The 15293-nt window shown below is 40.2% G+C and overlaps 1 protein-coding gene across 3 annotated transcripts in view; it reads left to right on the top strand.

Moving 5' to 3' along the window:
• The window catches only part of ATF7IP2 (activating transcription factor 7 interacting protein 2), a 60083-nt gene that overhangs the window by 33171 nt on the left and 11619 nt on the right, over nucleotides 1–15293 (top strand). For 2 of the 3 annotated variants that reach the window (XM_023246204.2, XM_019820970.3), the window contains exons 8-10: nucleotides 5620–5693; nucleotides 6818–6879; nucleotides 7559–7628. In XM_023246204.2, coding sequence (XP_023101972.2) covers nucleotides 5620–5693; nucleotides 6818–6879; nucleotides 7559–7628 — 206 coding nt within the window. The remainder of the gene's footprint in view (nucleotides 1–5619; nucleotides 5694–6817; nucleotides 6880–7558; nucleotides 7629–15293) is intronic. The other variant, XM_023246205.2, reaches the window with a different exon arrangement.

Below are 15293 nucleotides of genomic sequence, written 5' to 3'. Positions count from 1 at the left end.
CGCACCGTCACCACAGAGCCCTATACAGGGCTTGATCCCAGGAACCTGAAAGATCATGACTTGAGCTGAAATCAAGAGTTGGACACTCAACCGAATGAGCCATCCAGGCACCCCAGTGACAAGATCTTAAAAGCAGCCAGAGAGAAAAGACTCATTACATAGAAAGGAACAAAAAAAATAAGATAAGGAGACTTCTTGCTGTGCACTATGCAAACTAGAAGGCATTTCTAAAGCATTGGAATGAGGACATCTCTAACGCATTGAAAGAAAAATGACCCATTAAAATTTTTACACTCCTGTGAAAATACCTTTCAGACACGTAGGGGGAAACAGACATTTTCCCACTAAAAAAAGGTGAATATAGGGGGGTGGAGAATATATCAGCACACCTGCACTGCAAGAAATGTTAAAGGAAGTTCTATAGGCAGAAGGAAAACAAAACCAGATGGAAATGTGAATCTATGCAAAGGTAAAGAGGTGCAGAGTGCTGGATATTGTAAATATGTGGGTAATGTAAAGTATTTTTCTGTGTTTCCATATAGGGTATATATGCGTGTATATAGTATACTGTTCCTCTATATTATGTGGTGTGTGTGTGTGTATATGTGTGTATATGTGTTACATAAGTCCTGTTTAATACAGTGTTTCTGCATACAGGCCACAGACAGTTGGAATTTCAAATTTAAAATCCATCCTATTTACAATAATGTTCTTTGACATATACATAGGGCTAAGATTACTAAAATATCTGTAAGACCTAATTTCAAAACTACAAAGTAGATATCAGGTTTGTGATCCAGCATGCAGGGAGTCGTCACTCCTTTCTAACGACAAGTAAAAAGCTGAACAAATTGAAAAAATCAACAGCTCTTCTTAGAACCACTAGAGAAGAAGTAAGGTCACAGAGCAACGTCCCCCCCCCCCCAATGGAGAGGACAACAGGCAGAAATATTCATCACGACATCCAGGAACTAGAGCAGAAGACTCCGTGGGAACCAGTCCCAGGGTAGGAAGACCTAAATTGTAATTGCTGGAGGCTCAGTGTAGACAAATCAAGAGTTAGCAACTCCTGGGGCGCCTGGGTGGCGCAGTCGGTTAAGCGTCCGACTTCGGCCAGGTCACGATCTCGCGGTCTGTGAGTTCGAGCCCCGCGTCGGGCTCTGGGCTGATGGCTCAGAGCCTGGAGCCTGTTTCCGATTCTGTGTCTCCCTCTCTCTCTGCCCCTCCCCCGTTCATGCTCTGTCTCTCTCTGTCCCAAAAAATAAATAAACGTTGAAAAAAAAAAAATTTTAAGAGTTAGCAACTCCAGGTGGGGCTTTGCCAGGGCCTTACGGTGAATACTGGAGAAAAATCCCCTCGTGCTTATAGAGGCGGATGGTGAAAGGAAGCTTCTAAAATACACCAGAGCACTCTGTTCTTGATAAGGCCTGTCCTAGAGAGAAACTGTTACCAGAAGTTAACCTACCTGGGGGAAAGGAAATGTCCAGTTCCTGCTCCCTCTGGCCTTCCATCTGGAGGAAGTAAATACCCAACTCCACCTGCTCCAGCCATCCTGTCCCGCCTGAAGGGTGTCGGGGACTGAGAAGCACTGGTCAGGTGAAGTCCACACTCCAAGGGCACAGGCTTACTTAAAAGCTGAGAGCTAATCACAGGACCAGTAGAAGCTTCCCCTCCCTGCCCCGTCTTATTAATGCATTACCAACTTTCTTTTTATCATAGTTCCTTTCACCCAGTATATCATGTCCCCCTTTCAACAACAACAAAATATCACAAGACACACTAAAAGGCAAGAAACACGATCTGAAGAGACTTAAACAAGCATCAGAAGCAGAGTCAGCAATGTTCAAACTATCAGACTAGGAATTTTGAAAAATTACCACTTTGCTAAGGGCTTTAATGAAAAAAAAGGTAGAAAAAAATGCAAGAACAGGTAGATAATGGAAGCAGAGAACTGGAAATTTTATGAAAAAGAAGTGCTGGAGACCAAAACAGCAACAAGAGTGCCTTTGATGGGCTTATTAGAATGGACATCCCTAAGGAAAGCTTCACCCAGCTTGAGAATGACAATAGAAGCTTGAAAACAGAAAAGCAAAGAGAAAAAGACAACGGAAATCTCCAAGGAGTTGGGACAACTACAAACGAAGGCACATAAGCATAATGGGAACAGCAGAAGGATAGAAAAGGGGAGGAGGCTGATAGAAGGAGTAAAAGTAATATTTCAAGCAATCATGACGAAGAATTTCTCCCAAATTAATGTTAGATACCAAGTCACAGAACCAGCAATCTCAGAAAACACCAAGCAGGATAAATATTTAAAAAAAAAAAAAAAAAAACACCTACATTTGGGCATACGATTTTTAAAATTCTGAAAATCAAAGATAAAATCTTGAAAAAAGCCAGAGGAAAAAAACACCTTACCCATAGTTGAACAAAGATAAGAATTACCTCCAACTTCTCCTTAGAAATGATGTAAGCACAAAGAGGGTGGAGTGAAATGTTGAGAGAACAAAAAACCACCAACTTAAAATTCTGTACTCTGTGACATTCGCCTTCAGTATCAAAGGAGAAATACAGACTTTCTCAGACAAACAAAAGTTTTGTGTGCTTGTTGCCTGTAGAGCTGCCTTGCAAGAAATGTTAAAAATTCTTTACAGAGAAGGAAAATAAATCAGAAAAGCAGATCTACAGAAAGAAAAGAAGATTGTCAGAGACGTAATAAGCAAAGGTAGAGCGCAAGCTTTTATTCATCTTATTAAGTGATTTGACAAGAGTTTGTTGGAAACAATGGCAACAGTGTATTTGTGTATGTGTGTGTTTGTTTAAATGAAATGAATGATAGCAATGATACAAGGCAAAGGCAGGAGAGATTAGGAATATTTTGTTGTTGGGAGGTACTTGCCCTACTTGTGAAGCAGCATAGTGTTATTTGCCAGTAGTCTTGGATTCGTTGTAAACATATAGACTCTAGGGGAACCATCTAAAAAAGAAGTATAACTGATAGGCTAAGAAAGGAAAGAAAATAGAATCATATAAAATGTAATTTTATTCGTCACTGCCCAAACTTGGAAGCAACCAAGGTGTCCCTCATTATATAAATAAACCGATACATTCAAGACAATGGAATATTACACGATACTCAAGAAGAAATGAGCTCTCCACCTATGAAAAGATCCAGAAAAAACTTAAATGCATATTGCTAAATGAAAGAAGTCAATTTGAGAAGGCTGTATATACTGTGATGCTAACTACATGACATTCTAGAAGAGACAAAACTATGGAGACACTAAAAGGATCAAATACCACCAGGGAGTTAGTGAGGAGAAAAGAATAGGTGAAGCACAGGGACTTTTAGGGCAGTGAAACTACTGTCTATGGTTCTATAATGGTGGATATATATCATTTTACATTTGTCAAAACTCATGGAATATTCACCATGAAGAGTGAAACCAATTGTAGAGTGTGGACTTCGACAATGATAATGATGTGTCAATATAGGTTCATCATCTGTAACAAGGATACCACCGTGATATAGGATTTTGATGGGGAAGTTGTGGGCGGGAGATTGGTTAGGGACAATAAGTACATGGGAACTCTCTGGACCTTCCACTTAATTTTGCTATAAACCTAAAGCTGCTCTTAAAAAACTCATCTGTTAGTTTTTAAAAGTACAAGAAGTTGCTGAAATTAAAGGAGACCTAAATATAGGGTGAGATACGTCATGTTTACAAATCAGAAAATTCATTATTAATGTCACTTCACCCAAATTGTTCTATACGTTTAGTGGAGTCTCAATCAAAATCCTGGTGGCCTTTTTTTTTTTTATAGATAGTAACAAGCTGATTGAAAACTTACATAAAGTGCAAAAGATCTATAAGATGAAAGCAGTGTTAGAAGAACAAAGTTGAAAGACATGCACTACCTAAGTTTAAGACTTTTATAAAGTTGGGGCACTTAGGTGGCACAGTCGGTTAAGTGTCCGACTTCGACTCAGGTCATGATCTCAAGGTCTGTGAGTTTGAGCCTTGCATCGGGCACTGTGCTCAAAGCTCAGAGCCTGGAGCCTGCTTCAGATTCGGTGTCTCCCTCTCTCTCTGCCCCTCCCCCACTCACGCTCTGTCTCTCTCCCTCTCTCAAAAATAAACATTAAAAAAAAAAGACTTTTATAAAGTTATAGTCATTAAGACAGCACTTATGTGGTGGTGTTTAGGATAGACCTACAAATCGGTGGACAAGTTAGAGAATATGCATATGATCCAGTGGTTTTCAACAAAAATTCCCAAGGTAATTTGTTGGGAAAAAGATAGTCTTTTCAACAACTATTGCAGGAATAACCGGAGGGGAAAAGTGAACCTCCCCTCTTAGCTTACACCATATACAAAAATAATTTGAAATGGATCATAGACCTAAATACAAAAGCTCAAATTTAAAACATCTGTAAGTAAGTGGTGTAGGGGCGCCTGGGTGGCTCAGTCAGTTAAGCATCTGACTTTGGCTCTGGTGAGGATCTCACGGTTTGTGAGTTCGAGCCCCACATTGGGCTCTATGCTGACAGCTTGGAGCCTGGAGCCTGCTTTGGATTCTGTGTCTCCCTCTCTTTGCCCCTCCCCTGCTCACACTCTGGCTCTCTCAAATAAACATTAATTTTTTTTTTTTTTTAATTTAGAAAGTGGTGTAACTCTGTGCATAGAAAATTCATCTAACAATTTTATGGGCTTAATGAAATTTTTGTCAAGATTTTCTTAAAGATTCTGATTTTAAATATCAAACTCACGAAAGTAGTAGGGGCACCTAGGTGGCTCAGTCGGTTGAGTGTCTGACTCTTGATCTCAGCTCAGGTCTTGATCTCAGGGGTTGTGAGTTTAAGGCCTGTGGGAACCCATGCCCAGGGTGGAGCCTACTTTAAAAAAAAGAAAAGACGGAATTATGTTTAGGCCTCTCTTATTTCAGGGCACCTGGATGGCTCAGTGGGTTAAGCATCCAACTCTTGATTTCAGCTCATGGTTCATGAGATTGAGCTCTTTGCTGACAGCCCAGAGCCTGCTTGGGATTCTCTCTCCCTCGCTCTCTCCTCCTCCCCCATTTTCTCTCTCTCTCTCTCTCTCTTTCTCTCTCTCCCTTCCTCTCTCTCAAATAAATAAACTTTAAAAAATAATATAAACTCATGAAAGGAGTCTGGGTCAAATGGGAGCTGAAGACAATCTTCTGACTCAGGATATTCTGTAACCGCAATCAGCATCATTTACCAACTTTGTTTAGTTTAGTAAATGTATGGTAACTATTTCTATTATAGTGATACAATGTAGAATCATGGCAGAACTAATTTGTTATAGCTTTGTTTGTTATAGTCCTGTATCTGGAAGAGTCTAAGTGTCTTAATGGGTTTCTTTCAGTTATACTTTTAATTTTCATGAAGGCAAGTATACGTGTTAGAGTGACTTGTATGTGTTGAACACTTATGTATATTGTATACTTATCATCTCTCTCCCTCTCCCCCAATTGTTAGATTAAAACGTGTCAGTTATGAAATGTTAAGTCAGAATTCTAACCACTGATTGCATGTTTCAGCCTAATAATGCATGTTTAGTTTATTTTTATTTTTAATTTTCTTTATCATTTTAGTAACAATGATGATGTTATGTTGATTTCTGTGGAAAGTCCTAATTTGACAGCTCCAATTACATCAAATCCAACAGGTATCTGAAGTTGATTAAAATATCATCTATCAAATTAGAAAACCTCAAATCAGTTTTTTTTCTAATAGAGAATTGAATATTATCTTCCAATAAATAAATATTTTAGTTCTGGTTCCAAAAGTGTTTTAATTTATGTCTGTGGTTAATATCTGAATAAGTAAACGATTCCTTGATATAACTGAGGTTTCTTTTTAAACTCGTGTTTATCAATTTATGGCCTTTTGTTTGTTTATTGTGTTTAATGGCTTTTTGAGTTTTAAAACTACCCTTTCATATACTTTATTTTTCCATGTTTGCTCTGGCCTGTGTTGGGGGGACAGATTTGTTTTTTGTTTGTCTTTTTGTTTTGTCTTTTAAGTTACCTTACAGTCCACTTAAGATTTAAAGTCTGGCTGTTGTTTTGCATCTTTGATGTTTTAACTTTTAGTTTCTGTGAGAATACTGTGTTGTTCTTTAGAGTTTCTGTCTTATTTCACTTACGTAAAAATCTTTAACCTAAGATTTCTAAAGTTCGTCTCTTTTAAAATGGCTTTCTTGTTGGCCTAGAAGTTCTCATTCAAAATTATCCATTTCCTTTTCACGTTTTACTATTTTAGAGTATTTGCATCTTGATTTCAGAAAGCTTTGCCTCCACTTATGTATCTCCTGAATTGCCCCCAGGGTTTGGACTGTTAAGATTGTGAATCAGATAGTTACAAGGGATATTAAGCATTGATCTGAGATTTTCTACTGGTTCTGGATAGAATGCTCTTCAGCCCCCTCCAGTAGTCTAGTTTAGAAATACTGTGAATAAAAAATGTGCACCTTTCCAAGTCTTTCCTCAAATGCTGTATTAATTTACAGATGGATTTTCAAAAAAGAGTCACTAATACAGTTGTAAAGTCACAGGAGAACAAAATCTTTTGAACGAAAATTAGATTTTTGGTTTGTTTGCACTGTTCCTTGGTCTTTGGAATAGGTATGTCCATTGAATTACTTTTTGTGGCTATGTACCCATACTTGGTAAATGGTTAATTAGGATCCTCATTATTGTGTTTTAGCATTTGTATATATTACAAAGTTCATAAATATTTAATTGCTTAATAAACTTGTCAAATGTTGGTATTTTAATAATTGTCTTTCAGATACTGGAAAACCTACATCAGGAAATTCTAACAGTCCACCAAATGCTGAAGCAGAAGTTCAGGTAGGTAATAAATATTGTTTCTGAGTGCTGTTTATTTGAATATGTTAGTTCTGTGAACTTGAGTGTTGCTACATGTTGGATGACTTAGTTTTGTTATTCATTCTTCGGGAGATTCATTCTCTGTGAAATTAATGTCTGACTAGTTGGCATACCCATGGTCCAGTCTAGCTTAAACATTAAAAAGCAAACAGGGCACTTGAGTGGCTCAGTCGATTACACATTCAACTTTGGCTCAGGTTGTGATCTCACAGTTCATGAGTTCAAGCCCTGCATTGGGATCAGGCTCTCTGCTGTCAGCACAAAGCCCGCATCAGATTCTCTGTCTCCTTCTGTCTCTGCCCCTCCTATTCTCATGCACCCAGGCACAGGCACTCTTCTCTGTCAAAAATAAACATTAAGAGAGAGAAAAAATTTAAAAAAATAAAAGCAAACACTTAATGATAAACATATTTCAAAACCATACTTACTTAACCAAATTAACTCAGACTCTGCTTAGTCATATTGTGAAAAACACGTAGTATTTCCTGAGCTTCTCTCTCATAATAGAATTAAATTAAACCTTAAGGACTTACAGGATGTTCTATCTTCTAAATGGTAATTTAAAATTTGTGTTTTATTTTTTAAAAAATATGTTCTGTTATGGAGGCAAAATCTTGTTTCTTTAACAACAACTTTTCAGGCCACAGAGAAAAAGAAATTTGATTCTGTGATCGATCTGACAAAAGAAGCCCGATCAAACTGCAACGCAGGTAAAGGAGTTGTCTTTCCTTCTTAAGTACAATGGAAGCTAACAATTCAGAAAGCATTTGACACATTGATAAAGTTTGTTTCAGTGTGTTAGTATATGTGTGTGTGTGGTTCTGGGCAGTTTTATCATGTAGAGATTCATGTGATGGTCACCACAATCCAATCAGACAACCATCTGTGGGTGTTCTGTGATGATATGCGTGTATCTTTTTGAGATTGGCTTCTTTTCCTTACTTAGCATAATTCCCTCAGAGGGTCACCAGAGTTGTGTATCAGTAGTATTCCCTTTTGCTACTGAGTAATATTCTGTGGTATAGATGTATAAAATAGTTTGTATACACTCACTGAAAGACATGGGGTTGTTTGGGGCTATTATGAATCTCTTCTCTGGTACACACCTTTTTTCTTTAACTATAACAATAGCACTGTGAGAGGAAGCTAGGGCATAACATGAAAGGGAAGAGGAACAGCGCCCTCTTTCTCAGATTTAAAGAGAAAGAAGTAAAATATAGTCATCTGGGACTAGTAATGAGTTATAGAGTTTCAGCCCTTAATAACTACACTTGAATGTTTTTGAAACTCTTGATAAACTCTTGAAATATTACTTATTAGCATTAGTAAAATTGTGTAATATTTAAAAATGGAGGTTAGCATAGGAAATATATAGTCTAACTCCTTCTCCCCTTTCAACTGTGGAGCCAAACAAAGGTTGGAACCATTGAAATCTCCAGGTACCTCATGATAGAATTAAGAAACCCTTCAATTTCCAGTTTAGTGATGAAAATTAGAAATATAGATCTGAGAATGAATTGGAATCTATAATAATCAGTTGGTTGTTAATTCAGATTACAAATTGTTTCTAAACTACATGGTACAGTGCCGTAGACTCTAAGTCTAAAGTTCTCTCTTGACCAGCAAGAGAGCAGACACAGGATTAAAAGCGAGAGATGGCTAATATCCGGGAAAAGACAAGAGCCCCGATTAAGGGTCCTTGCTCCATTTTTATTAGGATCAGAAGGCTTACAAACATGGTAATGGATGTGCACAAAGAGGCAATGAAACTGTGAACAGTAACTCATGGACGTGAGGGAAAGGGGGTCTTGAAGGGGTTTAGGGGTTTGGGTTAGTAACAAAACAAAATCCTGACACCAGGCAGATGGGTAGATGGTTGTTAAGGGCAGACAGGAGGTCCCGTGTCTGTTTATCTTGACTAGCCTAGAGGATAAGACAGATAGAGCACATAACCTCAGGGTTAACAAGACCCCTTTCTTTTGTTAATCAGCTCCCCTCTGGGCAGCTTCACCCACAGCACAGAGGTCTGTAGCCCTATTTACCTGTTTACCTAATTTGGTCCTTCCTTCCCGTGAAAGCAGCTTTCTGCTATAGTGCTAAGTTGGGGAGCCCTTTTGCCCTGAATACCTTATCTTGCTTACCTCATACACCTTTGTATTGGGGGCCTTTGCCCCTCCTCTGTTCTGGGGACCTTTGCCCCCCTTCTCTGTCCTTACTCACCTAATCTTGTTTACCCATACTTGGGTGTGAGCATCCTATGGCTTTGTAATTCTTTCTGCCTTGTTAACTCGTCAGTGCAGGCTCAGGGAGTCCCTCAGCTTATTCCCCAAAGTACAGGATTGCAGACACAATAAAATAAAAAGTAGGAACACAGATTTGTCACTGCTTGAGAAGATAAATCAGACCTCTAACTTGGGGGGCTTTAGTCTGAAATCTAGCAGTTGGACAGAGAGATCATGTTAATTCATGCTGCTGACCCATGATAACATGAGTCTGTTTATCTTGTAGAATATCCAGTTCTCAATAAAAGTTCGTTTCTCAGGTCAAACCTCGACTGTCTCCTGTATTCCCAGTCTTGATGAATGCTATCACCAGCTCACTCCATTTTCCAAGCTAGACAGTTTTCCTAGACAAAAGGAAACACTTTTGACGCTTAGATCTGCCTCGTTCCACAGTCTCGTCACTTTTCAAGCCCATCAGTTCTGTCTCCTGAAAAGCCAACCGGTCTGCTCCATGTATTTTCTTATTTCAGAATTCCATCACCTTTAGCCTGGTCTTCTGTCATAACCTAGTAACTAATGTTTCTGCCCTAAACTTAGTGCTTCTGGTGACTCTTGCAAGCTGTCACTGAAATACTGCTTCCTGTGTACACACCTGTGTACGATAAAATCAAAACTCCTTAGCACGACAGAAGCCTCAGTGACGTAGACCCTGCAAACCTTCCGAGCTTATGTTCTACACGTCCCTTAGCTGTGCCTTCATCGCCTCTCAACAGGTAGCGCTGCTTCTCCTCACCACCTCCACGTGTGCGGTTCCCTTTGTTGGGACGCCTCTCCCCTCTGGGCCTCCCTAGGCTTGTGTGACGTCCCCACTCTTCATCCTTTCATATTCAGTTTAGACACTTTGGCTACACTGTTCCTTCCAGGTTCTCCTTACCATTGGTATTTAGCGCACGCCCATATTCTAGCTTGATTACATCGGCCTGTAATCATTTCTTTACATATGTCTTCCGGAAAGCACTGGAACTTCTTTTCTACAGCATCCGTGTCTTTATTAATCTGTAAGTTCCCATCCTTTTAGCACAATGTTTATCACATAGTTTACTTTCCCACCAAAATGTTCAATTAGTGCGGCAGATTTTCCACTAAAGAGATTTAAAAGAAATATAATTTTGCACACTGTGAATGGGAGTGTGAATCTTTCTGGACGACATTTTTATCAATATCAAAAACTTAACAAATATGGAAGCCTTTTGACCCCCCAAATTCTTTGAAAATGTTCATCACAGTGCTATTTGTGATAAAACTTTGGAAATCCTTAAATTCCTAGAAATATAGGATTGATTGCACACATTTATATGGTACAGCAGTATTCAGCCATTAAAAATAATGCTGTAGTGGGGCGCCTGGGTGGCGCATTCGGTTAAGCGTCCGACCTCAGCCAGGTCACGATCTCGCGGTCCGTGAGTTCGAGCCCCGTGTCAAGCTCTGGGTGGATGGCTCAGAGCCTGGAGCCTGTTTCCGATTCTGTGTCTCCCTCTCTCTCTGCCCCTCCCCCGTTCATGCTCTGTCTCTCTCTGTCCCAAAAATAAATAAACGTTGAAAAAAAAAATTAAAAAAAAAAATAATGCTGTAGAAGAAGTACATGTGTTGATGAAAACGTGTTAGTAATATAACAAGAGAAAAAAGTTATAAATGTATGTATAGAGAGTAGTGATGTGAGTAAATGATCCCAGACTTCCCTTTTCTGCCATAAACAAACTAAACTAAACAAGATGTAATTTTTAAAAATCTTTTCAGATATTGCAGGATAGGAACTACAACCCCTGAGAGAAGGCATTGAATGAGATGAGCTGTACAGATTGTCCCAACTCCCTTCCTAGACTGTGGTACACAGTAGGAGCTCCCAAGCAGAGAATGTCTGTCTTGCTCTGGTGAGGAGACAGAGATTGGCCTCCAGAGAGGCTAAGGCAGCTGGAGAGAAGGGGAAGACTATAGTATCAGAATCAGGAAGCCACTCAGAGAAAGAGCCCCAGGAGGTTAGCATAGAATCCTCTTGAGGCCTTACTGAAGTATTAAGCCACACATGGGTAGAGTGAAACCCAATACGTCTGGGCAAAGAATGACCAAAGAGCTTTATGCTCACAGGTAGGAAATGTTTCCATTTTGACCAGCTATAGTGGCAGAGTCTTCTGAATATCTGGGTGTAAACTCATCTTAGAGCAAAGGCAACTGTAGCCTTACCCCAATAAAATCGAAAAACAAACTTCGAAAGGATCAAGCTGAACTACATGTAACTTGATGGCTTACCACACAAAGCTCACTGTGCTCTGTTTAAAATGAGAGAGAATGGAATTCGACATACAGCCATTTACATTTTATAATATCCATTATCCAATTTAAAAGTCACTAGAGATACAAAGATAAAAAAAAAAAAGTGGAATCCAGGGGTGCCTGGGTGACTCAGTCGGTTAAACGTCCGACTTCGGCTCAGGTCATGATCTCCTGGTCTGTGAGTTCAAGCCCCACGTCAGGCCCTGTGCTGACAGCTCAGAGCCTGGAGCCTGCTTCAGATTCTGTGTCTCCCTCTCTCTCTGCCCCTCCCCCGCTCATGCTCCGTCTCTCTCTCAAAAATGAATAAATGTTAAAAAAAATTTTTTTTTAAAAAAATGGAATCCATAACCAAGAGAAAAATCAATCTATTTGAAACAAACTTAGAAATGACAGAGATGACAAAATTAACAGACAGGGACTTTGGAAGATGTGATCTAAATATGCTCAAACTGGGGCACCTGGCTCTTGATCTGGAGTTTGAGCTCCAAATTGGGGTAGAGATTACATAAAAAATCTAAATTGAAAAAAGAAAAACGAAATATGCTCAAAGATAAAAAGTACACAGGACCATAATAAGAGAAAGAAAATATATAAAATAGAACCAAATTAGAGAACAACATTCAGTGACTGGAAAAAAAACAGCATATTAAACACAGAAGAAGGAAAACAAATTGGTAAATTGGAAGAAATAGTACCTGACCCGATAGCTTAGAAAGAAACTATCCAAATTAAAGGAAGATTAAAAAGAGAAAAGAAAAAAGCCTGGGGAAAAAAGGAGTAAGAGTTTTTTAATGAGCTGTGGGATAATACCAAGTGGACCTACATACATGTATGGTCAGAAGTTTCCTAAATTGAATGAAAAGCACAAACCCACATAATTAAGAACTTCAGTAAATTCCAAGGAGGATAAATACAAAGAGAACCATATCAAGGTACCTCATAATCAATTCCTGAAAACCAGGGATAAAGAGAAAAAAATCTTAAAAGCAATCAGAAAAAAAACAAAAATTGTTTTTAAGAAAAAAAAATGTATCATAAAATATAGAGAGAAGAAGGAAGAATTCAGTTTTCTCATTTGGAACTGTGCAAACCAAAAGACAGTCAAATGACATCATTAAAAGGCCGGGGGGAAAAATCCTTACCGAGTATATCTTTCAAAAGTGAAAGCAAACTTGAGACTTTCTTAGATAGGAGCGTGTGGGTGGTTCAGTCAGTTAAGGATTCGACTCTTGGTTTCAGCTCAGGTTCATGCATTCTCATGGTTCGTGAATTCGAGCCTCACATTGGGCTCTGTGCTACTGGTGGAGACTAGCCTGCTTCAGACTCCCTCTCGCTCTGCTTCTCCCCCCTCCCACACACATGCTCTTTCTCTCTCAAAATAAATACATAAAAAGACTTTTTAAGATAAAATTTGTTGCCAGTAAACCTTCATTATTAAAAATAAAGGAAGTTCTGGGAGGGGTAGAGGTCCCTAAACTTGCCTCCTCTCTCGAACACAGCTAGATAAATACCAAATCATTCTGAATACCCGGGAAATCGATCCGAGGCCTGACCGAGGAAAACTGCACAACTGAAAGTAGAAAAACAGCCATATTGTGGAAGGGGAGCTGCAGAGACTTGATTTAGGGGAGAAAAGAGCTGTGGGTGCGGCGAACGGAAGGGAGCCCTGATCACAGAGAAGGGAGCAACAGAGAGAGAGAGAGAGAGAGAACACCTGCAGCGGATTGCACAAGAAGAAAATCTTCCTCGAAACCATCAACCGGGAAAAGAAGAAAGGCTGACTGCTGCAAGTTATCACAAGCAGTGGAGCGCAAAGTCTCAAGTTTTAGAGGTCTACGCCATAGCTGTGGCCGTGCCTGGTGGGCTTAGCAGGTGGGGAAGGAGGGTGGAGACCCGGGAGCAGGCACCGTGGTCTGAGGATCCCTTGGGTGGCACAGGAAGAAACAGTTCCCCTGCTTGGAGTACGTGTGGGAGTGGTGGCATAGCCTCTCCGCAGACAAAAAGAACGGGTGGCGCCAGCATGCTGCCCTGTTCGCTAGCGTAGGAGCAGACACCAGCTGGGGGCAGCAAACCTTGGTGCCAGCCTTGTTCTGCAGTTTACAGTGAACTCCGAACCGGCGTGCCGTTCTGCGACTGCTCTTCTGGGACAGACTAGCAAAAGACAAAAGCAAGGCAAGACCCTCCCCCAGAGGATCAGCGGGGGTCTGCGTCTTGGAGTTTGGAGTTTTGAAACCCAGGCACACGCCCGACATAGAACACAGCAGTACCGTGCTGCCTGGCAGGTGGACAACTCAGACACAGGCAAGGTGAAGGCAGGGATTTGGCAGCAGTGGGGCACACAAGAAAGGTGATGATTCACACTTTTCTGAGGGCGTCCTGAAGGGTGGCGGGCACAAACTCCCAGCTCCTAGGAGGAGAGAGCAAGGCAGTGCCATCCCCACCCCCTCACCCTCTACCCCTCAGTCCCCCCACCTCTATCCATCAGCACGGACCGACTTCAGTGAGCAAAACAGTGCCATCCAGTGGAGGCTAGAGCCGCTTACACCAAGCACCCCCGGCCCCCCCCCCCCCCCCCCCGCAGATGCGTCTCCATTAGGGCAAGTTCACCTGAGAATCAGCATAGCAGGCTCCACCTCCGGGAGGCCAGCACAGACCCCCCCCCCCCACCTCATGCACAAAGTCACTGATCTTAGACTGCTGCAAAGCTTTGGCTCTAGGGGAAACTGGACCTAGCTTCCTTTTTTTGTTTTGTTTTTTGGATCTAACTTATTTTAACAAGCAGACCAAAGCACACCCAGGATTTACCTTCATTTTTTTTAAATTTATTTTTAAATATTGCTTTATTTATTTATTTGTTTATTTATTTATTTATGGATCTACTTCTTTTAACAAGCACACCAAAACACACTTAGGATCTAGCTTTTTTTTTTTTTTTTTTTTTTTACCCCCGTAATAGCCATTATTCTCAAGAGTAGGAATACAACAGACTTTCCTAACAATCACACACACAAACAGACCAGTGACCCAGACAAAATGACAAGACGGAGGAATTCAGTAATAACAAGGATACTAGCTGGGCTTGAGAAAAGCATAGAAGACACTTAGAGAATCCATTACTGCAGAGATCAAAGAACAAAACACTAGTCAAAGGCCAAAATAAAAAATGCTGTAATTGAGATGCAAACCCAAATGGATGCAGTGACACTGACGATGGATGAAGCAGAGGAACAAATGAGTGATATAGAAGATAAAATTATGAAAAATAATGAAGCGGAAAAAAAGAGGGAAAAAATGTATTGGATCATAATTGTACATTTAGAGAACTCAGCAACTCCTTAAGTGTGTAAACTTTCGTATCATAGGAGTCCCAGAAGAAGAGAAAGAAAAAGGAGGAGAGAGTTTATTTAAGCAGATTATAGCTGAAAACTTCCCTAATAAGGAAACAGACTTCAAAATCCAAGAAGCACAGAGAACTGCCATTAAATTCAGCAAAAGCTGGCCATCATCAAGGCATATGGTAGTCAAATTCACAAAATACATAGACAAGGAAAGAATCCTGAAAGTAGCAAGGGGGAAAATGTCCTTAACCTATAAGAGAAAATAAATCAGGTTCACATCAGATCTGTCCACAGAAATTTGGCAGGTCAGAAAGGAGTGGAATGATTTGTTCAACATGCTGAACGGGGAAAATGTGCAGTCAGGCTGCATATCCAGCAAGGCTATCATTCAGAATAGAAGGAGAGAGAGTTTCCCGTGCAAGTAAAAACTAAAGGAGTTCATGACCACTAAAACAGCCCTGCAAGAAATATTAAAGGGGCAGAC

The sequence above is a fragment of the Felis catus genome, chromosome E3 (genome assembly GCF_018350175.1).
Source record: "Felis catus isolate Fca126 chromosome E3, F.catus_Fca126_mat1.0, whole genome shotgun sequence".
In the NCBI taxonomy this organism is placed as follows: Eukaryota; Metazoa; Chordata; class Mammalia; order Carnivora; family Felidae; genus Felis; species Felis catus.
Note: the sequence above shows the minus strand (reverse complement) of the source record. Positions and strands in the feature narration are given on the sequence as shown.